General features: G+C 32.3%; 1 protein-coding gene across 5 annotated transcripts in view; it reads left to right on the top strand.

Annotated features, from left to right (window-relative positions):
- The window catches only part of Dh31-R (Diuretic hormone 31 Receptor), a 666,929-nt gene that overhangs the window by 623,728 nt on the left and 17,110 nt on the right, over positions 1 to 26,091 (top strand). For 3 of the 5 annotated variants that reach the window (XM_072532514.1, XM_072532513.1, XM_072532511.1), the window contains 3 exons: positions 2,663 to 2,704; positions 9,480 to 9,572; positions 24,355 to 24,445. In XM_072532514.1, the coding sequence (XP_072388615.1) occupies positions 2,663 to 2,704; positions 9,480 to 9,572; positions 24,355 to 24,423 (204 nt within the window). In that variant the 3' untranslated portion in view covers positions 24,424 to 24,445. The remainder of the gene's footprint in view (positions 1 to 2,662; positions 2,705 to 9,479; positions 9,573 to 24,354; positions 24,446 to 26,091) is intronic. The other 2 variants (XM_072532512.1, XM_072532515.1) reach the window with 2 other exon arrangements.

The following is a 26,091-nucleotide window of genomic DNA, read 5'->3' as shown; positions in this document are numbered from 1 at the left end:
ATGATAAGCAGGAAGTCGCATAAATAGACGAGGGAACTAACGATTTTCTCATGACTCTCGTTGATACAGGTATCTAATAATTGCTTTTAATAAATTTGGTGATAAAAATATTGATATGATTGGTGTTTATAGAAATTAATTTATAAGTTACACATTAGATAATATTAGATATTATTTGGTTATTTTATTAAGTTATATACTAGAGAATTTTATAAAAATATATTTATGTGAGGGCATTTTTAAGAAATTAGCATATAAAACTTATTTTTTTATATAATTATAATGTTGTAAATATATTTAAGTGAGCCATGTGACTAGGCAACCAGATATACAAATAATAATAAAATGTGTAGTTTATTAAATTAGAATGTTAAGTTAATGATTTAAGTGTATATTCTGATCTGAAAAGCCTAAATGTCAACAAAATTATCAATAGAAAATTAACGAATTCTCCAGAATGCAGAATTTGACCTTTGTTTATGTTGGAACATTCTGGAATAATGATTATGTCTGTGGTCGAACATATACTTTTTCGAGAACATCCATATAGAAGAAATAGAACTAAATCGAACATGATTTCTTACCAGATGGTTCTGGAAGATTGAAAAGATATAAATACCCGTGATTTGGATTCAAGATGGCAGTTTTTAGTAAGAAAGGCATTCAGTTAGTCAATCAGTTATGAGTTAAATCAAGATTAAAAAATAGTATAAAGAAAATATTATTGAAGATTAAGAATTATGTTATGTATAAATGGTGATGGATAATGCAAGAAGTATTAATTGAAAATTAAATTTATATAATATATTTGGTAATTGGATATTGGTATACTGAAAAGAAGAAGAAATATAAATGCTGTTTGCTGGTTTGCTTGGTGGTTTATAAATGCTGGTGAAGAAAAATATCTTAAATTGGTGGAAGCTGATAATTGGAAAAAGTAATTTCACAAAAACAAGGATAACCGAAGCTGCGAAGAAGACATTGAGTGGTGATTATAATCTATACAGTGGAAAACAGTTCATTTAGGCATTCAGTGACAGAAAGGTACAAAAATTTGTTAATATAATTTAGTTAGTGTCATAACAATTTCAATTTTGAAGATAGTTTGTTTAAATTTTACATTGTCTATAGAATTTAATTAGTTTCATAAGAATTTCAATTTAAAGATAGTTTATTTTAAATTTACATTGGCTAGGTTAGATATATATGTGTGTTTCATAATAGATATAATAAAGATAATTTAAAAAAGTACTTACAAACTAATTCTTTGAGAACCGCGATAAAAACCCTATATATTATTATTAAAAATACTCATTGCTCATCATTCACACAAACAATACATCATAACAATATGTAATAAAGAAGATATGCAAAAGATTGAATGTCGTAGATGTTGCGGCACTTGGGGCTGGGAAAATTTTACCGACCGTGGGAAAAAGCGGCATCCTTTGATGTTTGCACCTGCTCAGGTGTTCGGGTGACATCACGCTTACTGATAAGTCGAATTATTTTTTCTTTTCCTTTCTTTCGTCTTCTTCTTTTCTTTAGCTAATCTGTTTTTCATCTCATATTACCTTCTTCTATTTACTAATTGAACGTCCACTGCTTGACAGGGAACCCAATATTTTATACACTGTTACATATAAGCTTTCGTTCTTTCGTCTAGTGCTCGACACAGATTTTTTCGCCCAGTACTCTACATAGGTCTACGATTCTTTCCTCCAGTGCTATACATAGGTCTACGATTGTTTCCTAGTATAACTAATATAAGGAGGTTATCGTTACAAATTAAAGAGGGAACAAACTACTGCAAGGTAAAGGGTGAACTTTTTGCCAAATAGAATCTTTAATATCTGAAACCCAGGATATATCCTGGGTTGACAGAGTTACTAATGTGGAGGTCCTGCGTAGAATGGGGAAAGAATGTGAAATTCTCATGACCGTCAAAACTAAAAAGTTGGAATATCTAGGACATGTAATGAGAAATCAAGAACGTTACGGCCTTCTCCAGCTGATTCTCCAAGGGAAAGTAAATGGTAAGAGAGGACCACGAAGAAGACGCATTTCCTGGCTTCAAAATTTACGAAAGTGGTATAACACGACTACCACTGAACTGTTCCGCGCCGCAATAAATAAAGTAAAGATAGCCGTGATGATCGCCAACATCCGGAACGGATAGGCACTTTAAGAAGAATATCTGTAACAATTTGGATCAAGACCCCATGTCGGCAACTAGTGGTAACATCTTTAAAAATAAACTTGATAGCGCTTTATTTTATTTATAGGATTGTTATATTCTCGGAACGCATTATTTATTTATTGTTTCAGAATACAGAATAGCCATGATGATTGCCAACCTTCGTCGCAGAGATGGCACTTAAAGAAAAAGAAGAAGAACAACAAAAATGATTAATTTCACCGACTTAAAACAGTAACTCTTTTCATTGTCGATGTATTAACGGTTATAGTTTTTATTGACATACAATTACAAATAATATTCTTGGCCATATTTATTGAAAATTATACTTTTTCCCACGTTCTGTGGAGTTCTACTCTTCGTTGGCACCAGCGCAGCGATGTGTTTAATGTAATAGATAAACTTGAAAAGAAATAAAGACCTTTTCTATAATAATGATTAATAATTATTACTCTCTTGTTTTAGGGTCTGTTGGTGGCTATACTTTTCTGCTTTTGCAATGGCGAGGTAAGTTTAATCTTGTAGTTTCACCGCCTTCGTTTAATATGTATTAAAAAAATTTATGGATAAAATAACAGTATCATTTATGAAAAATTAATGATGATTAGAAGATGAAAATTTACTGGAAAATGAGCAACAAACCTATAGAGTTCATGGAGATTAGTAAAACCATTATAAAAACATAAAAACACAAAACATCATACAAGAAAAATGAAAAAAACTAACTGGATATGTTTATATTCTACTTAATTAAATAATAGAAGAATAGACGAACAAAACAACTCACTCTTTAATATCCTGTATATTACATTTTGTTCTGAACTCGTTACTGCCTGTTCGGTCTCTCAGTTTGTTTCCTGGGATTCTTCTGAGTACTTTCATTTCTGCTGTTTCCACAACTCTTTATGTTTTACCTGTGTTGGTTCCTATTTTGGCTCCTTTTATTAATATCCACCGGGATCTCTTTATTATACAAGAGATATATTACATCTTTAAATCTTACTCTGTCAAATACCTCCTTAAAGTTAATTAAACATGGGAATACAGCTCTATTGTATTTTAATACTTTCTCTATAATTTGTTGTATGGCAAATATTGCATCTGTACATGATCTTCCCGTACGGAAACCTTGTTGCTCATCCCCTTGCAAGTTTATAAGCTGATTTATTCGTTCTTGCAAAATTTTAATTGTAAGTTTCGGGATATTACTTGGTAAATTGATACCTCTGTCGCAATCTATGCATCATTTTCCATCTGACCTCTTATAAAGCGTCATATTTCTTTTTGTAAACCATAAAAATCATGCTCCAGTTCTTTTCAGATACATTACCAGTGCTCGTTTTTAATTCTTCTTACAAGTGCTTGTTCTTCAATCTTCGCATGCTTGTTGCATCTTGCTTGTCAGATACTTCAGGTAAGCTATTTTCTTTTCCTTGCATTTTTCTTTCTCCTGTGTACAGAACCATGGAGTTTTCGCTTTGGGAGAGACTTACTTTTTATCTTTCTTTTGCCCACAGATTCTTTAGCTGAGTCTGTTTTTTGCTTTAATTTTTGCCCAGCTTTCCTCGACTCCATAACGCCGTCCGGCGATAATAGTGAGACAACTTAAAAAAACGAGTTTCGAAAAAATCGGGTTGCAAGTTTTTGGCATTTTGCACAGCTATTTTATGGTTTGGGTTATATTCGTTTTTGACTAAAACTATGTTCTTTATTTCAGTAGATATCAAAGATTGCTTTTCAGTTCATTTTGGCAATCGTTTGGTACCACTCAAGTTTGTACTTAGCAATTAATTGAAAAAAATTTGAATTGTCCCAGTAATGTTGCCAAAATTATTTCAATATTATGAAATATCCACTCATTCTAATCTCCCATTTAGAGAATAACAGTATGAATAGAAATGATAAATAAAAAGTAGACTATAGTTTAATAGTTTTATTAAAAAATAAAAGTGTTTTAAATTATAATTTGAATTTTAAAAGGCAAAGCATCAGAAAAATGGTGTGTATTTAATTAGGCGACTACACAATCTTAGTAGCTAACAGTATGAGCTCTTCGTTTTACTGTTTTGATTAATTAATAAGTCTTTGTAAAAACTGTGGTAGGTGGAAATAATTAGACTGTCAGAGACTAGAGACATCAAATCTTTTTTCTTTTTGGCAGATATTCCCACTGGTTTGTCATAAGCCTTTTTTGACCAGTTTTTTATTGCAGTAATTTTATCAGTACTACTAGTCAAGTAGTCATTATTCTTCCGCAATTTTCGCTTCTTCTGGTTATGTTCAGAGAAAATATCAACAGTCTTGAATTCATCCAAATAAGATAATTTATAAAGAAATTCATAAGGTTTTTCTCACACAATTTTCACTATTTTAATATCTAAGAATGAAAAGGTATCAGAACCAATATTTTTGTTGAAATTAGTGCCGATTTTTCCTACCAAATCCTTGAAATCAATAAAATCATTGTATGAGAATTCTTTTACACAGTACAATGGCGAGGTTTTCTTCGCACTTTTCATTAGCTGGCGGTACTGGGCCGGAACATAAATGGGTCCAGTTTTGCGAGCCCTCCTAATTCCGCCTCAATAGTTTAATGAACCGAGTCACCCTCGTTTGGAGTGTGCCCGGAAATCAAATATTTATGGGAGATGCTTTTAATATTATTCAACTGTGTAATGGCGTACATGTACATGCTCGACAAGAATTTGTTTTTTTGTTGTCCGCAGCAGTTGTCGGTGAAGAAAATAAACTCTATATCTCCTTCTGCGGTCATAGTTCTCACTTTAATAAATTGAAAAATACATGTAGCTATTTCATTGGCACCTCTGTGTTCATCACCCTCGTGCCAGACATTGCAAATAGCTTGTTTTGTCTTCAAGTCAAATACAGTTAGATTGTACGTAGAGAGTTTCGACTTGTAGTAAAACGTTGAAACTTCTCTTTTAGGAGTAGGTAATGCTGCTTGTAAATCATATGTTGCTACGATGACATCTGCTGCCGATTTAGTTTTATCCATTTCTTTCTCTCTTCAAGACAAGTCTTTTTCTGATAAAATAATAAGTTATATTCTTGATTGGGTAGTACGTAAAAACATCGTCTGATTTCCAAAATGTTTGCCTTGTTGTCTACATTTCTTATCATAGTCACGACAGATTTGCGTTATTGACTTAACTCCTTCGATAAACTGCCTTGTGGTATTAGCTCTTGTGTAGTGGCTCTCCACTTTTTTGATTGAATCAATATGTGCCTTCATGTCGTTCTTAATACATCAACTACTTTTCTATTAGTGTGTTTACCACGCTGTTCTGGCTTAATAAAACCTGCCTCGTTTTTAAGGAAATTCGTCGAAATTGCACGTTTACTGATTCTCAATGAACCAACCAGTAATATAGGTAGCCTGAGTCCTATGAGAAGGACATTATTTTTTATTTAAAAAATCAACAACCTACATCTGTCCTTTATGTAGGACATTATTAAAATCAATATTTTAGGATTAAGATTTTGTTAAACATTTTTCAGATACCTTCTACCCTTTTTTTTTACCTTCTAGTTTTATTTTTGGAGTGCTCACAAGTTTCTTGGACGATTTAGGTTTAACCTTTCTTAATTTTATTTTTGTTTTATCTGTTCCTGCGTTAACTGTAGCTGTTTAGCTAATTCTAATTCATTTGTATAGGGACTTTCCGTCAAAACCATTGCCTTTTGTGCTGTTCCCTTCTTGGATTTTAGATGAGGCTTCGGTATCGGGGAAAATGAATCAATTGAAATGTTAACTTTTGGACTTCCTTTAAGAGTGTTTTAAGTAGGCCTAGTGGGTGTAGTAGTCGTAGCTAAACTCTCTTTAGGACTAGGTCTCATTCATGGTCATTTAAATTTTCAGCCGCACAAAAGTCATGATCTTTAATGACAATGCGATCAACAGACCATACTCCACTAGTTTGGAAACCATTTACTGCAAATTTAATGCTTGCTGCTCTCCTATAAGCTTCAGAAATCAAGCCAGCCCCGTAAAGTTGTGTAACACATAATCAGGAATTAGAACGAAGCCACTTTTCAACTAGTTGAGTGTAGTAGCCTTTGAAATACTTAAAGAATGATATATCTAAATGCTGCACGTGATGGTTCGTATGCCCAGGCAATTGTAGCATTATTACACCGTGCTCTGTAGCAAATAAAATTGCTTCAAGATTCTTGGAGTGCGTTATATGCCCATCCAGTACCAATAGAACTTTTTTTTCTACTGTTTGGTTTACAGAATCAATAAAATGCTGGAGCCATTTTACAAAGAGATCACTAGTCATGTCGTTTGATTCTGATATCTTAACCATACTCCCTGGTGGAGCACTAACCCTGCAAATCATTGTTCATTCGAATACTATATTTACATTTACATTAAATATAAGAATAGGTGAAACGTAAATCCTTAAGGACTCGCACAGCAAACAACTATCGTGTTGACTCCACGTTCTGCACTGGACATTGACCCAACTTCCCTTTTAGCTTTTTGTGCGAGGACCTTTTGGCATTTGCTCTGCACAGTGCTAATACCAGTATCGTCAACGTTATACATATTACATATTATGTTAACCTCGTCAACATTTTTTCCAGGAGGTCAAAAAGGACGTAAACATTCCTTTTAATAAATCCTTTTGCGGACATCATGGACGTTGCTTGAGGTTCTCTCAGTGAGATTATGTCCTGATGACGAGCTTTGAAAGCATAAAACCACTTTTTTCCTGCCATTTGGGATTCTTTATTAAAATTATGTGATACTTGATTTCTCTCGATGATTTGAAATGGAAGCCGTCGATCATCATTGATCGTGAGGCCAAACATCAACGTCTCCAGTTTTAAAATATTATCAACTGGCTCATTGCCCACTGCTGTTGGTAACACACTTCCTCGGCTAAAAGCTATCGTTTCTTAATTTGCCTTGACATTGGTCTCCTTGAGTTGATGGAGCAAGGTAGGTTTAGGGACTTCATTCTGCCTGCAGCATTCATTTAACCCCATGTCTCCATTACGAAATGTTTGAAGAGCCCGGCTCATGTCGTTCACATTACAAGTCCCATATTTTTTTTTGGGCATCTAAAACACAAGAACGGGGTGTGTTATTTATTTATTTATTTATTTATTTTTGAAAATAAGTAAATCTTAAATGCCCAATGGTAACTAAAATTTGATCGGTACAATATAGGCAACTCGGCGTGGTACAATATGGGAAACTTGCACTTTATGTAAATAAACTACGATTCCTAACCTAAAAATAGTCCGGCAAAGGGAAACAACTCAGTTTTATACACCTAAATACATGCTCTCTTTGTATTTATGGATTAAAATGGTGTGCACATACCTTTACAAATGCTGTAACCTTAAGTGTGGAATTAGAAAACTAGACTGAAACACTATGAAATACAAAAAACTCGATAAAACAAAATCGACAAATGTGAAAGTCGTAAAACTTCAGCACTTAACTCTAGGTAGTAACTAGTTCCACTAAACGACATAACAGTGCTCTGGCTTCCTCATAAAAGCCGGTACAATTTCGGCTACTTTCCCCTATGTGTTTTCAATAAGATTTTGCACAATACCAGCTTATGATTGCTTCCTATCCTGCCGATGTTAGTACCGTTACATTAATATCTATATTTTAAGAAGGAAATTCCTTTCTATTTGAAAGAATATAAGGGATCATAAATCTGTCTCCTCTGGCATTTGTAAAGGTATATTTGCCTTGTTTTTTGTGACGGAAAAAGGTATTACTAATTCGTAATTCATGTTTGTTACAAAAGTCCGTAGAAGGTCACTGTTTTCGTTTTTGACATTCTCGTTACTTCGTTTTTTATCCCTGGTACTACGCCATCGCCAACACGGGCGTTAACATCACCCATAATGAACATATTTTCATTCTATGGAAGTTCATTTACTGTGCTCTGGAGGTATTCTAGTAGAAGCTTTCTCTTGTAATTACATATTTACTCATCACATACACATAATAGACAACTGCAAATGTGCGGCCAAGCACATGACACTCGCAGAAGAAGAGAAATATAAAAAACATTAGGAACTGCAATAATAGAAGCAATTACAAGATTATTTATGATTTAAAAAAAAACTAGAATTAGAAATGAGATTACTAAATAAATGAAGCATATTGAAGGAAATATTATCGAGAATATCAAGAAAAAACAATTGGTTGGATATGAACACACGTTGCATGTTAGGAGCAAGACTCCCAAAGTAAATAATAAACTGGCAATCGACACAATATGTTAAAGGTCAAAGACCAATTAGAAGTAGGGTGTAACTAAAGCCATGAATTCTAGAAGCCTGTAAGAATTGAACTGGAAAGACAAAAAAATGGGAAAACATACACAAACCCTCCGGGTAAGATAGGCAACATTTCCTCACAACCAGAATTCATTTTTTTTTATTGTATTTCGTTTTGTGTGATTATAAACATGGGCCAGCGAAATAAGCAAAAAAAGTACGCAATTTTTTTAACTTTCTACATCATTAAACAGCATGTTTTAAAAATGTTTATAAAATAATATGAGCCGATATATTTTCCATATTCAGAGAAACTATAAATTTCTTAAAACACGCGAAAAACTCGTTTTTTAAGTGTTTTTGAGAATTCAAAAAACCTAGTTCTTTGGGGATTTAAAGGTGTTTTGTCCAATTTTTGAATGTGCTGATGGACTCAGTTACTTCAAATCCAAACTTGAAAAACAGTTGTTTAGGTTTTAAATGTAGCACACCTTACAGAAAAGTTTGGAAAAAATTTTAAATATATTTTTTGATAAAATAAGCAAAAAAAAAAGACCTGCAGCCATCTACAAAAAAAAAGTTATACGCTTGTTTTGAAAAAAAATGCTATTTTAGGTTTAGGTTTTTAGGTGCCATGTACACCCAATCTAGGGGTCCATAAAAATAGAAATGTTTTGTTAAAAAAGTCTCAACTATGCGTGTGATTTTTTTGACATTTTTAAATTGATTGCCTCCCGCCTATAAAAATAACGAAAAAATGTCGGTTTTGACCGTGAGGTAGGGAAAGGGTTGGTAACGGGTTAAAATTAAGCAGAATTTTATTTTTTAATAATATAGAATGTGAAAAAATGGAAAAAATTAATTCTGGGAGTGAAAGATTTTTGCCTATCTTAACTGGGGGTACCGTTTATTTTTGGTAACAAAAAGGTGTTACCAAACTGTTCTATCACACATGAACAAATTTTATACTGTCTTGTTTTTAGTATTGATTATTAATATTTAATATTAACAGGTCCAAGCACAGATCCGGAGGAAGTGGAGTAACGTGCAAACGTTCAGACCGAGAGCAAATTCTTGCAGCGCTACTACAATGTCGGTACGTAAGGTACTATTCATCTCATTTACTAATATTACTAACTTTTAATAACTTAATATTTAATGTAGCTTTATAGAATTGCTTTATTAATACATTCTTGGAATAGTCAGCAATTTATGTTAAGACAGTTTAAGGGAATAGAAGCGCTGTTTATGTTACCTACTTTAACATGAAATTTATCTCTCCAATACCCAGGTGTATCTCACTATCTTTAAATTATTTATCAGGAACTCATTTCTTATTAAGCGCCCATCACAGAACCTGTGGAAAACTCTATTATATACTTTCTCAAGTACAATTAACTTCAAATAAAGGTTCGTTTCTATATTCCTGTTTATTCATCAGTTGCCTTGATAAATAGATAGTTATAGTTTTAGATTTTTAAATAGATCCCCTTCGGACCATAATGTGTTCGGAAATATAGAAAAAGTTTTTCAAACGACAACACTAAGTGAGGCATGAATTGCTCAACAAAATCAAGTGTTCTTTACTGAGAATCAAGCAAGAAGCCAAAATGAGCAGATATTATGCAACGCATGGGTACAAGAAAAACAAGAAAGAATAAGAAATTCTAATTATAATTATGCAACAAACAACGGTCGAAACGATAACTTCGAAAAAAAGTTGATGGTTGATAAAAAAGTTTATTCGTGATCAGTTGATTTACAGGGCATAGACCCCTGAAGATGCTGTGAAGCGAAAGTACTTAGGCAAGATTTATTAAAAAACTATGCTCGATATCTGCCTTTTATTTGTAAAGTTCATATATTCGAGCATTCAACCATATATTATTTTAATTTATAAATAGTAAATAGTTGGGGTTCCCCTAGGCCAATAGCTCCTCATTGCAATTGGTTTTCTCGTTTCGGGGATTCACCAGCACAGCATCACGGCGGCGGAGCGACGTAGTTCGGAACAGCTGATCGCGACAGTTTAGTACAGAGTTGGATTTTAAATAAGGTATCTATTATTTAGTAGAGTGATTTATTTAAAACATAAGATTTAAAAACAGAAATTAGAACGTTAACACAAAAAAAAAGTTTAAAACAAAAAACATGTTTTTTTTTAACTTTGGAAGCAAGCAACAAATGCATAATCACTCAAATAAAGAAGAACTGAAATAGTTTTGAGTTATACCTAAGTTACTGACAGAATGATATTTTCATTGCAATTAATATTAATCTACAGTACAATTAAAAATTTGAAAGGTGTGTTATTGAGTTTGGGGAAATTTGTTTTCGACTGTGACTGGTCTATTTATCCCTGTTTAAATGACAATCCCGTTAAAAGAGAAATGCCTTCATAAGCATCTCCGCATAAACTGTCTAAAATAATTTGGTATCTAGTGCACCTATTAATCTTGATCCCCTATTTAAAATAAGCTCTTCAGTATGAAATATAGATCCAGAATGTTTGTTATTTTATTTTTACCGTCTAGAAGACCGTTGTATTTTCCTAAAATTCCATCTAATGAAGGCAGAACGAGTAAATAAAATTAAATATTACGAGTCTCTGGCTTTATGAACGCTATGGAGTAAGTTATGTCGGATATTTTTCACTTTTAGATAAAGTAATTTGCTAGAAAGCCAATGAGGTGGTAAAAGAGCCGAGCGAGATGATAAGACTGTTCAGATGGGCACTACTAAATAAATTTACTACGCTTGATCTGATAAATATAGGCAAGAAAATATAAGAGGAAATCGGTTAAGAGGATATCAATTCTCAAAAAGTTTCTAATTTACGGTAACTCTCGCTTGCGAGTTTTATAAGGAAAAGTAAATAAGTTAATAAGGTTTTGAAACTATCATGTTTAAGTTAAATATTATGTTTACATAAGATTAAGACTTAATTAATTGTAATGAATATTATATTTCATACCTGCTGTTTGATGTTTCGACTTCCATTCCGGAAATAGTTAAAAAATATATTTTAAAAATAGTGACGTATTGTGCTACACCACCTTAGCTACGCAGACGATATAGTCCTAATTGCAGACGATTTGGGACAAATAAAGAAAATATTGGAAGAACTTTTGAAGAAAATGTTGAAAGTACAGTCTGTCATAAAATAGGTTTAAAAATGAATATAACAAAAACAAAATATATGACGAACTTAAATAAAAAATGAAGAACTAGAACTGGTAGACAAATAAATATATATATATATATATATATATATATATATATATATATATATATATATATATATATATATATATATTTATTACATTATCGCTCACAAAGAAAAACGCACAAAACTAAGAGTAGCGCAGAGAATAATGGAACGATCAATGATAGGGGCCACTCTGCAAGACAGGATTAGAAACGAAGATCTACGAGCTAGGACCAAAGTTATAGACGTCATTCAAAGAAGCTGTAACTTAAAATGGAAATGGACTGGACACGTTGCCAGAATGAAGGATGGAAGATGGACTCGCAAACTAGTTGAATGGAGACCAAGAGCCGATAAACGTAGCAGAAGAAGACCACCAACACGATGGCAAGACGATTTACGAAAGACAACAAAAAACTGGATACAGCAAGCGCAAGATAGAACACTTTGGAGACAAACAGGGGAGGCCTATGTCCAGCAGTGGATTGAGAGAGGCTGATGATGAGGTATTGTTATATCCGAAGTTTCTACAAAGAAAAGATGCATCAATAATCATGAAAGAAACAGGCATGAAAAACAAAAAAGTCAAAAAAGCAGCCCTTATCCTACTGAACGAAGAAAACTGCTGACTCTTGTTGCCAATAATAAAAGAAAAGTAGACAATAAGAACATACAGAACGGATTGATAAAAACGAAAAAAGGATGCTTCTAATCATCCTAAAAGTCAAAAGACTAATACTGTATTTGTCATGAAAAATAAAACGACCATCAGTGACGACCAATTTTTATACAAGAGTAAAAACAAATTATTCCAATTGTTTCTTAATAACCGTTATTTAGAAGCTGTAATAAAACAATTAATATTCAATACACGGTTTTATGATGGACAATTAGATCAATATCCACAAGATCTTAAATATAAATAACTACTGTATATTCCTCATTTAACAAACCAACTCACTTCCCTGTTTAAGGACTACGCAAATATAAAAATTACCGAATACAGCAACGTTGAATGCAAAACTATATTCTCTAAAATTAAAGATCGGATAGCAGTGCTGTATAATAGTAATGTTATACATCAATTACAGTGTTTAGATTGCCAGAAATGTTATATTGGACAAACGGGTCAGTAATTGAAACAGCGGATCAATCAGCACAAAACTGACGCTAACAAAATTGTAATATATTATATATAATATGTATAAAGCCAAAGAACATGTAACATTTAGTGCTGTGTTACAAAAAATAAAAGACAAGGAACTGTGTGATGTTAGTTTAACAAATTAGTTAGTGGAGAGTGCTGAAACATTTAGGTTTTCGATATAAAAAGACAAATAATAGACAAGTATTGTGTGGACTTCCTAACGTTGTTTCAAAACGGTGACATTTTTTAAGAAAATACATGAACAATAAAACGTTTGATAGTCCGAGGCAAGTTGTATTTTTAGATTAAACTTGGATTTTCGCTAAGGGAAATATGTCAAAACCATCCTGCAAGAGTTCACCACGAAATGTTATTCTTCCAGTCGTTCCGGTAATGGTAAACGCTACATTATACTTCATGTTGAAAATGATGAGAGTTTTATTCCTGACGCTAGTTTAATTTTTTCGTCCACAAAGAATACAGGGGACTACCATGGAAAAATGGATGCAAATATTTTTGAAGAATGGTTTGAAGACAATGTGTTAAAAAAATTGGAGCGACCGTCCATAATAGTGTTGGATAATGCATCCTACCACTCAAGAGTAGAAGAGAGATTTTCTTCAAGCAGCTGGACAAAAGAAAAAATAAAGTTGTGGTTGACAGAAAAGAAAATTTCTCACAGTGAAATATTTTTAAAAGTAGATTTACTTCAAAGGTGTGGAGAGCACAAAATTCAAAAGAAATTTGTTACTGATGAAATGGCTCTTAAATATGGCCATGAAGTTCTTCCACTTCCGCCCTACCATTGCCACTATAATGCAATTGAGTTAATTTGGGGTATAGCCAAAAATTTTTATGATAAACATGCATCCAAAACAACAGATGACGCTAGCGTTCTTAGTTTATGGAAAGAATCGCTAGAACAAATAAAGGCAGAACAATGACAAAATTGTATTAGACATACGGAAGACATAATCGTTCAGTCTTTTCAAACCGAGCGAGTTATAGATGAGGTCCGGCCTCTAATTATTCGGATAGACAATTCAGATAATGACGACTCTGATAATAAAATATCAGACAGTGAATAGGACAAATCGTTTGCTAAAAAGAAGTAACAAAAAAGTGTTTCGGGAATTCAATTCGGACTTTGTGGTGTATTTTAGTTAAACGATAAAGTACCTTCGGTCTAATTACTGGACTGCATACTTTCAATAGCTTTGGTATTAATTACTGGACTACACGTGTTTAAACCTTTTGTTTTGCTGAAAACTCGAAAGTGGTTTAGTGTCAATTTGTTTCAAGGTTATATTTAATACAGTGTCCGCAGACAGTAAAGTCTTGGATGTATTTTATTCAAATTTGGACATACCAGCAACTTGGCAAGTATTTTCTAATTCTACTGCACGCAAAACGATTCGTGTAATTTTCACACGCAAAATAGAGACTTATAGAGACCTTGATGAACATTTGAGGTCGACAAATAATTTCGAGTATTCGAAATATTCCGTCCCTCTTCTTCTAACATGCCCTGTATATACATATTATATTCATTTTATTTGCCTTTGGTACAGTAAAATCCAATATTATTACTGAACATACAGGAAATTAAATATTTTTACTTTTCAAGCGATCGGAATTTAATATTAACGCCCCACTGTTTGAGGGCCACTGATCATATCTTAATATGAGATAAAAGCACTTTATTCAAGTTTTCAAAACAGACATGAGTTTTGTTTATTATCAACAAAATGTTTAGATTATATCAATTTTAGAAGTGCAAATATACAATAATAATTTAAAAAAAAACTATAATAATAAACCCTATTGGCCCAAAACCTATTAAGATAAATTAATACACGATTGTCGAATGAAATTTAATCTAAGAATTTTGTGTACGATTTTAAAAAATTTCGGTATCGTAACAGAATATATATTTTGCTATTATTTTATTAAATACAAACGATAATATCCCTTAAACTCATAAACAGATCCTCTGAGTAAACTTAACGTAATAAAATATGTACCCGAAAATGAAAATATGGGATAAAAATTGACGGATAAATACACCCTTTGTATACGAAAAAAGAGCTTTTATTCACGGTTCGTATCTGGTATGTAAATATTGATAAGATAAGCGTTTATATACAGAGTGGCCAAAAAGTCTGGAAACGGCCAATTATCTCGTAAATTGCTAGTCATAATTGTACAAAATTTGAGGTACACCTATTGTTGAATACGGAGATTCCAAATTTGATATTTGCAATGTTGTCAGATTTGCCGTTTCTCTTATATTATCCGTAACTTTGGTTTTTCAAATTCATCATCCTGTATATTTTGTCATTATTGGAATCTCCTATTCAATACGAGTTCAACCATATGTAACACTTATGATTTTATATAGTCTGGAAGGTCTTAAATACATAAAACAGAAGTCTGGCAACGCCTAATAAATTGTCTCAATAAATTTTTTAATACTAACTATTGTCAACTACAACGTAACAATTAATATTGTTACTTTTGTCGATTACAACATTTTTTAACATAATGGTTACTTTATCAAGTGTTTGTTCAAAATGTGCTCCATTTGTGATTTGACAGTACCCTAATCGATGGTAGAATGCGTCTCCCACATTTCTCCACAATTGTCTAGAAATTATACATCGATAGATTCATCGATAATTCGTTGCCTTACCTGTGCAAGACTCTCTGGTTTAGTTTTGTAAACTGAATTTTTCAAGTATCCCCAAAAAAAATAATCTTTAGGATTTAAATCAGGTGAACGTGGAGGCCATTCAATTCTTCCTCGTCTACCAATCCATCGTCCGGGAAATATCTCATTTAAATAACGCCGAAAATTTAGACCAAAATGAGCTGGAGCTCCATCTTGCTGAAACCATATCTGAATAAAGTTGGCCTCAAAGAAGTTTCTCAGTGTAGGTAACTATCTGTCGTTAAATTTCCTTAGATACAAAATGGCCCAATTAACTGAGTACCTACTATACCTGACCATACATTTAATTTTTGTGGTCTTTGAGTATGGTTTTCACGCATCCAGGGTGGATTTACGTCACTCCAGTACCTTAAATTGTGTCGATTTACACTTCCACACAGTGTAAAGGTTGCTTTATCGGAAAAACATATTCTATTAACGAAATATTTATCATTTTTAATTTTAACTTCACTTAATTCTTGCAATAATATAATTGTGTAGGGTTTAAATTTATTCTTACGTAGTACACGTAAGACTGAAGAACGACCTACATCATGTACTTGTGCAACCCTGCGTGAGGATGTATGTGGATCTTCAACAAAACATTGCATTATATCTAAAGTTTTGTTGTCATTCATAACTCTTTTCGGTCTACCTGATCGGTATCTATTTTTTACTTCTCCAGATTCCTCAAATAGCTTTAGAGTTTTTTATACCGTCGCCTTATGAGTAGGAGAACGGTTTGGGAAAGTTTCATTGAACAAGTTGGCTACTTCACAATAAGATCTTTTTCTGTCACCGTACCCTCTCATCATTAGAATAGTAATTCGTTCTTTTTCGTTAAGAGCCATTTTAGAAAAACAATTTATCTTGCAGAACTTTTCGAAAGACAACTACTGTCTTTTAGTTAGTTAGTAAGTTTTAGTTAATAATGTAAATGGTGAACAAATGTCGAAATCACAGCATTATACATTTAAATATTTAAATTTATTAAAATCTACATATTTTGCAATGTTTTATGCATTTAAGACCTTCCAGACTACATAAAATCATAAGTATTACATATGGTTGAACTCGTATTGAATAGGAGATTCCAATAATGACTGAATATACATAGTGATAAATTTGAAAACCAAAGTTACTAAAACTGCAAATCTGGCAACATTGCTAATATCAAATATGGAATCTTCATATCCCATTATTGCGAGCAATTTACGAGATAATTGGTCTTTTCCAGAGTTTTGGTCCACTCTGTATAAGCAATGCACAGTATAATACACATCTTAAATGCGATTAAGTGAAGAACTTACAAAACTCAATAAAAGATATAGTGTTATGTAAGTTATGTAAAGTACAGTAATTTAGGATTTTGTAGAAAGTTGTGAAAATGGTTAAAATATAAAATATCTTCACACCAAATTCTGTTACTTTAGTTTCTCGATTTAATTTTAATTCAAATTGCTGGAAAATTTTAATTGAATTGTATTATTACCACTAGAACCAGTTAGAGAGATTTTTAGGTCTACTATTATTTCAGTATATTTAGAAAGTATTTTAGAACAAATAATACAATTATGTATATAGCTTATTTCAAATCGAGTGGAGAGCCCTTCCACGAAATAGTTAATCGCGCAGACAATAGAATATCTATGATCAGACCCATGCAGTGGCGTTGCAGTATTAAACAAATTAAATTATTTGAAATCGCACTAATTACAAAATTATTACTCACTTAAATAATAAATAGAGTTTGATTGTATACAGATTGTTTTATAGATACCAAACTTTTTGTTTATTATAATACCATCTTTAATAATTGATACTCTATAAAATTTGGTAAAAGTTAATTTCTAATTTATTATCAGTTACCTTAAAACCGTAATTATAAAGTCATTATTAATGACTCCTTAACGACTCGTTAAGGACATACAAAGAGTTCATAAGAATTATTTCCGAGAACTTCGTCACTGGATTTCAAACGAAATCGTAATTTAGTCTCATTATGTTGTCGAGTCTCAACAACCACGCGCATTAGAACTATTTTGTAGAATGGAGATGGTTAAGTGTAGTACAAGTAAACAGATCATATTGACACCAGAATCCAAAGGAATAGTTTATAATGTATTTAAATATAGGCAAATACTATTTCTTGAAGATCATCGAACCAGTATGAAACAACGTGTGAGTGAAACTACTGGAGTATCTTTACGTACAGTAGAAAGGATCATCCAACAAGCGAGTATGTTAACAAACGCAGAGTCAAATAATACACTAAAATTTCCGGCTACAACACTTGCTAAAAGGAAAGCAACCGTGACAGACTTGAGGGAGTAACACAAACAGTTCATTAGAAATACCATTCATCGTTTTCATGAGACTGAACGTTGTCGAGTTACATTGAAGGTTTTGCAGAAAAGGCTTGAAGAGGTGTACGAGTGGACTGGAAGTGTAAGTTCTTTGTACAGAATTGTGAAAGATTTGAGATTTAAATGGAAGAAAACGAAAGATAATCGACGTTTGTTAATTGAACGGAGTGATATTCGTGCTCTACGCATTAAATATTTGGACAAAATTAAATATTACAGAAGCGAAGGTAAGCGGATCTCTTGTTGTTAATGATAATGCGTCATATCATAATGTACAAATTCATAAAGCACTTACCAGTAATTCTAAAAAAATGGATATGATATCTTGGTTGACAGAAAAAATTTACCATTTGTAACGTCAATGTTAAAACCGCAATTGTATAAAATCATCAAACGACACAAACAAGATCATATTCAATATAAATTTGACAAAGTGCTGCAAGAATGTGCAGATGTTTCTTTAAAACTTCCGCCATATCATCCAGACTTGAACCCTATAGAAATGGTTTGGGCGCAAATAAAAATTTTTTTCAAAACAAAACGTTTATTTTAAGTTAGAAGACGTAAAAGTGTTGGTGGAACAAGAATTTGCTAGAGTAACTGTAAATAGCTGGAAGAAAGTGTGTGAACGTGTTGTCAAGGTTGAGATATGTATTTGAAAATGATTCTAGTGACGACAACAGTGCATCTGATTATGAAAGTGAAAAATATAATTTAACATTACGATGTACCTATGTAACCTATGTGAATATAAGTTTTTCAAATTGTCCTGTATGTATGTATTATTTTTTTAATTTATTACAATCATTTCAATCCGATGTAACCGGTCAATAAAAGTGGTAAATCTGACCCTTACCCTACCTAGCACCTTTATATGATCTGATATTCAAAATCGCCAGTCACTTCAAGCGACGTTGATAGGATTCTAGAGTGGTAATGTCAATGATTGGGTGATAGGAATGTTAAAAATGGTCTTCGAGAGCTCCATACGTCACATCTAAGCTAACACAAAAGAAAGACACCTTACTTAATCTCTCTTTGCACTAACGAATCAATTAGAGTTAAAAAACAAATTAGGGGAATGGTAGCTGCATTATTTTTGGGTCAACATTTTTCCATCGTGAAATATTTTTAAAAACTAAAACAATAGTAGTCAGCACAGAACCAACCAGATGTAAAATAGAAATTAATGGCATTAGTAGTATCGTTGATTGAATGTTATTCAATCAACGGTAGTATTGAACAAGTAATGGAAATAAAATACCTTGAAGTTTCACTGTCCAGCTATGAAGACCTGGACAAACAAATGACTGATCAACTACAAAAAGCAAATAGACTAGCAGGATGCCTTAATATTATTTTAAATAATATTATTTTTAATAAAATACCTTGAAGTTTCACTGTCCAGCTATGAAGACCTGGACAAACAAATGACTGATCAACTACAAAAAGCAAATAGACTAGCAGGATGCCTTAATATTATTTTATGGCAAAACAGACACATTAACACTGAGATGAAGTCAAGAATTTAATAATAATGACATATGTCTCAGAACCAAGATCCGACACAGCCACAACACAAAGGCTACTGGAAGCGGCAGAGATGAATTACTGAGAGTACTGAGAAGAATTACAGAAAATGAGACATTAAAAGAGAAGTAAAGACATTCGAAGAAAATGTAACGTACAGTGTATAAACGAATGGATACTAAATAGAAAATAGAATGGAATAATTACATAAGCAGAATGGGGGAGACCTGTGTCGTCAAAATTGCAAGAGATAAGTCACCAATCGGCGGAAGAAGTATCGGAAGACAACGCAAAATATGGAGTGACAACCTTCCATAGATGTATTAATCCGCCAATTAATAAGCAGAAGTGCTTATAAAAAGAAAAGGAAGAAGAAGAAGAAACTTTTTATGAGTAGATGCTAACAAAGGCTTGCGGAAATGAATGTACGAAGAAAAAATAACAAGAGGAAGGTCCTATAAAAGGTGGAGGAACAATTTAAAGGGAGACGTTAAAGCCATGAAAATATTTATTGATAAAAAAATCTAGTACTGCAAGAAAATTGTAAAACCTGTTAAATTTAAAATGCTATTGATAACAGAATTTAAAAAATGTGTTCCCAAAATGAGGACACTTATTTTCGAATGTAAGTTATTAAATGTACCTAATTTTTTTAAAATACGGACCTGTCTCGACCTATCCACAATTTTATTGAGTAATGTAAAGTAAAAAATGAAGTGCGTGATAAAATTACGAGCTTTTACGATAAGTTTTTTGTGAAAACGTACAGCAATAATAGTTTTCCGAACTACACACCGGGATCTAGAATGCGAAAGAAATATTTGCATAATTTTTTCGCTAGAAAGAGACATGATAAGATCAAAACACCGATAATGACTCATATTTACATAACATATTTCAAATTATTCTTCATTTATTACATTTTTACGTCGCTTCAAAAATTTTATCGTGTGTATTTAGTATTCGCAGTACAAAAATTACGCAGAACCGATATGTGAATATGAAATACATAGCATATCTATTTTGGAAAATATGATTCTGGACAAATATCAAACTCTGGCTAAAATCATAATTCTAAAGATATAAAATTATCAAATCATCAAGTATTTTAGATTCATTAGCTGAATTAGCTACGTTTTGAAGGCATTTCTTCGGATAATTCACGCTAAGATAACTAGATGGTGTGAAGAGATGAGTGATAATACGCACAATTACTTTTAGGCCTGTTCCTGTTAAAACTCTGGATCAACGACAGGATATTTTTATATGTTTCGACACAATTAAAAATGTTGGGTAAACATTAAAGATCGTTTGGTTTTGGGGTAAAATAGTAAGCGCCAAATGGCACCCAATTCCTTACAATGTTTTTCTCGTACGATGCTTGTTCCGCTCAGGTCTATGATACAAAAACCCTCGTAGTCCTCATTGGATAGAGTGACTTGTATTTTTAAGGCAACCACCTGGTTTGAAAGTGTTACAGCGAATTTTGTACCTTAAATTGTATCTTTCTTTTATACATTTTGTATTACTTACTTTTTTCTTAAAAAAAATAATTTGTAAAATAGATAAGAGCCTTTTTTGCACCTTTTTTGAAAGAGTTTAGACCCACCCAATTGGGGTCAAAAACATCACAAACCATCATAAACCATTGACATATTTTAGATGATTGTCAAACTTCAATGTCATATCATATTTGTCATATATTAAACAACTTATGGCTACAAACTGGATAACCAAAAATCTGTCAAGAAGAAGAAGAAGAATGCAATTTAGTTGCACCATTACCAAAACGTACCTATTTATTGTTAATTTATTTTTGATCATATAATATTTAAATTATATTTAGATCATTTATAAAACCATTTGAAGACCAGATGAATGCGAACAAGGTATACTTAATGTAAATTTTCCAAAAACCGACCGGCTTAAAGCGTTGAGCAATGCCCAGTCAAGATCTTGACCCAGTTTATATTATATTAATTAATATTATTGATTAATTAATGCTTCTAATACAGCAGTCGGGGAACCGGGGTAAATTACCCCAAATGGGGTAAAAATTAAATTTTTGGGGGTAAAAATGAAACTTTTATGAGTAAAAAGTATATATTTTTAATTTGCTATTTTTTAAACCTGTTAGTAGTTTTTTAACTTAAACAATTTAGCGACATATGCAGGCCACGCTATCTCACTTCTCGCCACTATAATAGAGTGTTCTCGAGTTATATCTTTGCGCAGTAAAACACAGTCCCTGGCACCCGGCTACCTGCTCAGTCCGTGCCATGCCGTCAAGATACAAATACATTGACGAGTCAGAGAACGAGTTTTTACTAGTTAGTTGTTAGTTGCTGACAAGACCACCATTTTATCATTAATCATCGATATATCGATCAAGGTAAGCAGCAATTTGAAAATTTAATTAATGTAAGTATTTTACAACTATTATTTTCTGACTCCCTTAAGATGATAGCAAATAGAGAAAGAACATACCAAGACGAATTCCTTAATTACGGTTTTACACAAATAGAAGACAATGGTACAATCAAACCACAGTGTGTTGTATGTATGAAGGTACTGATTTCAGAATATTTAAAAAGAAATCAATGGAAGAAACATTTAGATAATTTGCATTCACACCTGTCTTCCAAACCGCGAGAGTACTTTGCAAATTTAGAAATATATGTTAAAAGACAAAGATTGCATAGCAACTTGTTTGGTTCATTTGATCAGCGTTCAGCATCAAAGGTTAGATTTGAAGTAGCCTGGTTGATTGCTCGCAATGAGAAACCATACACTATTGGTGAAGATTTGGTTAAACCAGCTGCTGTAAAACAGAGATTATGTGTGGTCAAAAAGAAGCGAAGAAATTGAATTCAATGCCCTTGTCTGCAAGAATTGTGAAAGAACGAATTTCTATATTAGCAGAAAATAAGAAGGAACAGGTTATTTTCGCATTAAAACAGGCTAAATATTTTGCTATTGAACTTGATGAGACAACTGAGTAGCAATTCACAGCTAATGCTGTATGTTCGCTAACAAGGTGCAGATAATTTTTAAGAGGAATTGCTGAGAAAATTGTATTTCTGTATCTTTAGATAGAGCTCCAGCTATGCTGGGTCATACTAATGGTTTTTCGGCTTTCGTAAAAAAATAACCCATATATTGAAGTTACTCACTGTATGATCCATCGCCAGGCCCTTATGGTCAAATATTTAGAACCTACACTGAAAGCCGCCATGCATAATGTCATCAAGATTGTAAATTTTATCAAAGGACATGCACTAAACACGCGGCTATTTTGTAAATTATGTCAGGACGGCGTAGCTGAATATACGGACCTACTTTATTATATAGAAGTAAGGTGGCTCTCTCGCGGAAATGTACTAAATCGAGTATGAAATCTCAAAATTGAAGTCGAAATTTTTATGGTTGATAAAAAAAATATTCTTGCAGATAAGTTTAAAAGCCCTTCCTGGTTTGCGTATCTCGCATATTTAGCAGAAATTTTTGAGATTTTAAATATATTAAACAAAGAATTGCAAGGAAAGAATATTAATATCATTTCGGCGAGAAAAATAGTGTCAGCGTTTGAATTAAAGCTGCAATATTGGAGACAGAAAGTAGAACAGAACAGCTTCTTTTACAAGGTTAGCTTTGATTTTGAAAGATTGCAAAAATATTACTTTTGCTGACATCAAGGATACAACTGTAAGACATCTTATCAAACTCAAAAAGCGGTTTTCAGATTACTTTTCAGATCTTGATATACGTACTGTTAGTTAGATTGTAGATCCTTTTAAATGTGAAATTGGTATGATACCAGCAGGTTTGGCACAAGCAATTCTTGAACTTCGATCTAATACTGAAACACGTATTAAATTTGAGAGTAAACCAAATATGTCGTCTTTTTGGATGTCAAAAGCTGCAAAGGCTTTCAAAATTGCACATGAAGAGGCGTTAAAAAATTGTTGCCATTTGGAAGTTCGCACATATTTGTGCGAACAAGGCTTTTTTACTCTAATGAACATAAAAACGAAGAACAGAAATCGTTCCAATTCCAATTCCAGTTCCAATTTTGAAGCAATTATCGTACATAGAACAACATCATTCCTCCAAAACGTGAAGGAAGAATTTTTTTAATTATTCTTTTTTTTTTTCTAATTTTTTCAATTCTAATTTTTATTTGTACCACCATTATTATCATATATTGACAATTTAAGGTACTGTAACAAATTATAACCCTCAAATATTTTACCCCAATAGGTTTCAATTTGTTATATACAGTTGAGGAAAAAAAATTCGCCCCTACAGAAAATATAAGTAAATGATAATTTCTTGTTATTTTGTAATTTATATGATATTTTTCTTGTATTATTAGACTCTAATAAAACAAGAAATTATCATTTACTTATATTTTCTGTGGGGGCGAATTTTTTTTCGTCAACTGTATATTACATATATTACTATTATTACCGTTATGTATTACTAGGTATTACATTGATAAATTAAATAAATGATGTTTAAATTAAATTTTTAGTTATTGTTTTGTTTTCAAAATAATCATGGGGGCTATAATATGAAAAATGCTAAAAAGAGGCCATTTCGTTTTTTTTTTGCTCTTCGCCATGGGGTAATATCAACCTACACAAAAATATTTTGTAATGATTAAAAAAGTTCCCTGACCGCTGTTCTAATACATATAAAAAATCTTAATAATTTCTCTCAATATAACACAGCGGAGATTCGATATTTTCCTCCTATGATACATATGCTTACATTCCAATTATTCGTGGCTTTGCAAGTAATCCATTCGCCACATAAATTAAACAGAAATTTAGAGATTTGAAATATTTATCAATACAGTAAATACTCAAACAGTTCAAGATTTTTAACTATTTTTAGAAAAATAATTGTAAATATTTTGCACAGGTATCGGAATCGGACTATGATCGTAAAGCATCAGAAGTGGACTGGATGCTAAGGAAGATTATGGAATAATATATAAATAGATATTATTTTTGTAAGAATATATTTATTTTATATACATGGTGAAGGGTATAATCCATAATATCATTGCATTCATAAAGCTTTTGGGAAGCTTTAATAAGAGTATTATTAAGATTATTTTTTTTGAAAAGGGCACTGTGTACTTATGCTTAAAAAACGACGCGTGGTCCTTGAGGAGTAGCGACAGAAGTGAATACTTCTTATAGCGTATTATTATATGTAAGTTAATGAAATTTTAAAATTTGAATGAAATATGAAATATGAGTGAAAATAATACTACACATTTAAATTCTTTAAAGTTTTAAAGATCTTAATTTTTTTCTTTAAAAATTTTGTTTAATGATTTCACTAAACAAAATTTGTTAAATATAATATAGAATTTATTCATTATTCACATTTCTTCATTTTTAATATGCTCATATTTCATTAGAAGTGATATAAAAAAAACAGGGGGCGAGGAGGGGAAGCTTAGTTTGCTTATCGTCTACGCATGGACCGATGGTTTTTAATTAAATTTAACTTATTTTATTTCATTCGATACGTTTTTATTTTGTATTATTTTATTTTTTTTATTTTAATATATTTTACTTGTTTTAATTCATGTTATTATATTTTAATTTTCTACAAATATTTTAAAATCAAAATTAGTCGAATCGATCGAGTCGTTTCCGAGTTGTTATAAAAAAGTTATAAAATAAGTGTATACGGTGCTATTTTTTATTTGGATTCTCCTGGTTGTGCTGATTTCAAAATGTAAACTACATTCAGCTTGAAGTGAATAATTTATGATATTGAGAATTTTTCTTTTAACAACGATATTTGGACATTCATTTTATTTGGTTAATAGTAAGTGACAACTTGTTATAGCTTGTAACTGATTCTCTACAGAGCACCTGGAGATAACAGAAGGTGGTTAGACCCTTATTTGTTTCCCCGAGGTGACATTACAGAGCATTTTGATACGTGTACAATTGGATCTAGTGAAATCCTTTGCAAGAAAGAATCAAAATTGCAGGTTTATACTACAAAAATAATAATTGTGCAAGAGCTACTGCTAGAATTTTTAATGAAACACATCACAATAGACATGCAATCACTAAGTATGTGATTGAACTGATGCAAAAATTTAGAGCAACAGGCTCAGTTTGCAATAAAAATCATAACCGACAGGAACTCGTAAATAACGAAGCTATTCATTTAGCCAGTTTAATACAAGGTAACTTGGAGGCGATAGAGGGAAAATACTCCTTTGCGATCCCGGCAGAGGACAGGTCTACTTTAGGAATAGCAAAACTGCCCTCGTGAGCTAATGGTTTTGCCCCTAAATATCTTTCTCACCGGGGAGCCATGTCACGAGCCATAAAATTCCTATCTACACCTTCTTTCCCTTTTCATCTTACCCAACAAGAATGTGGAGAAAACCAGATGCAAAAAATCCGTAAGTTAGGTTAGGTAATTGTGCTAAAAACTGAATGGTCGCACGTCACGCGGTCGCTAACCATGCTCTTGGGACACAGGGCCCAATATACTTATTACTGGTGTTTAATAACTCATTGAATACCAGCCTTGTTCCTGTACGCGGATCTCTACAGGAATCGACCAACAGTCCCCAGCTACTACGGGAATAGATATGAATACTCACCAACATGCAAGGCAAGC

Source organism: Diabrotica undecimpunctata, chromosome 5 (assembly GCF_040954645.1).
Source record: "Diabrotica undecimpunctata isolate CICGRU chromosome 5, icDiaUnde3, whole genome shotgun sequence".
Classification (NCBI taxonomy): Eukaryota; Metazoa; Arthropoda; class Insecta; order Coleoptera; family Chrysomelidae; genus Diabrotica; species Diabrotica undecimpunctata.
The sequence above is the reverse complement of the archived record's forward strand: the minus strand, read 5'-3'. Positions and strand labels throughout refer to the sequence as shown.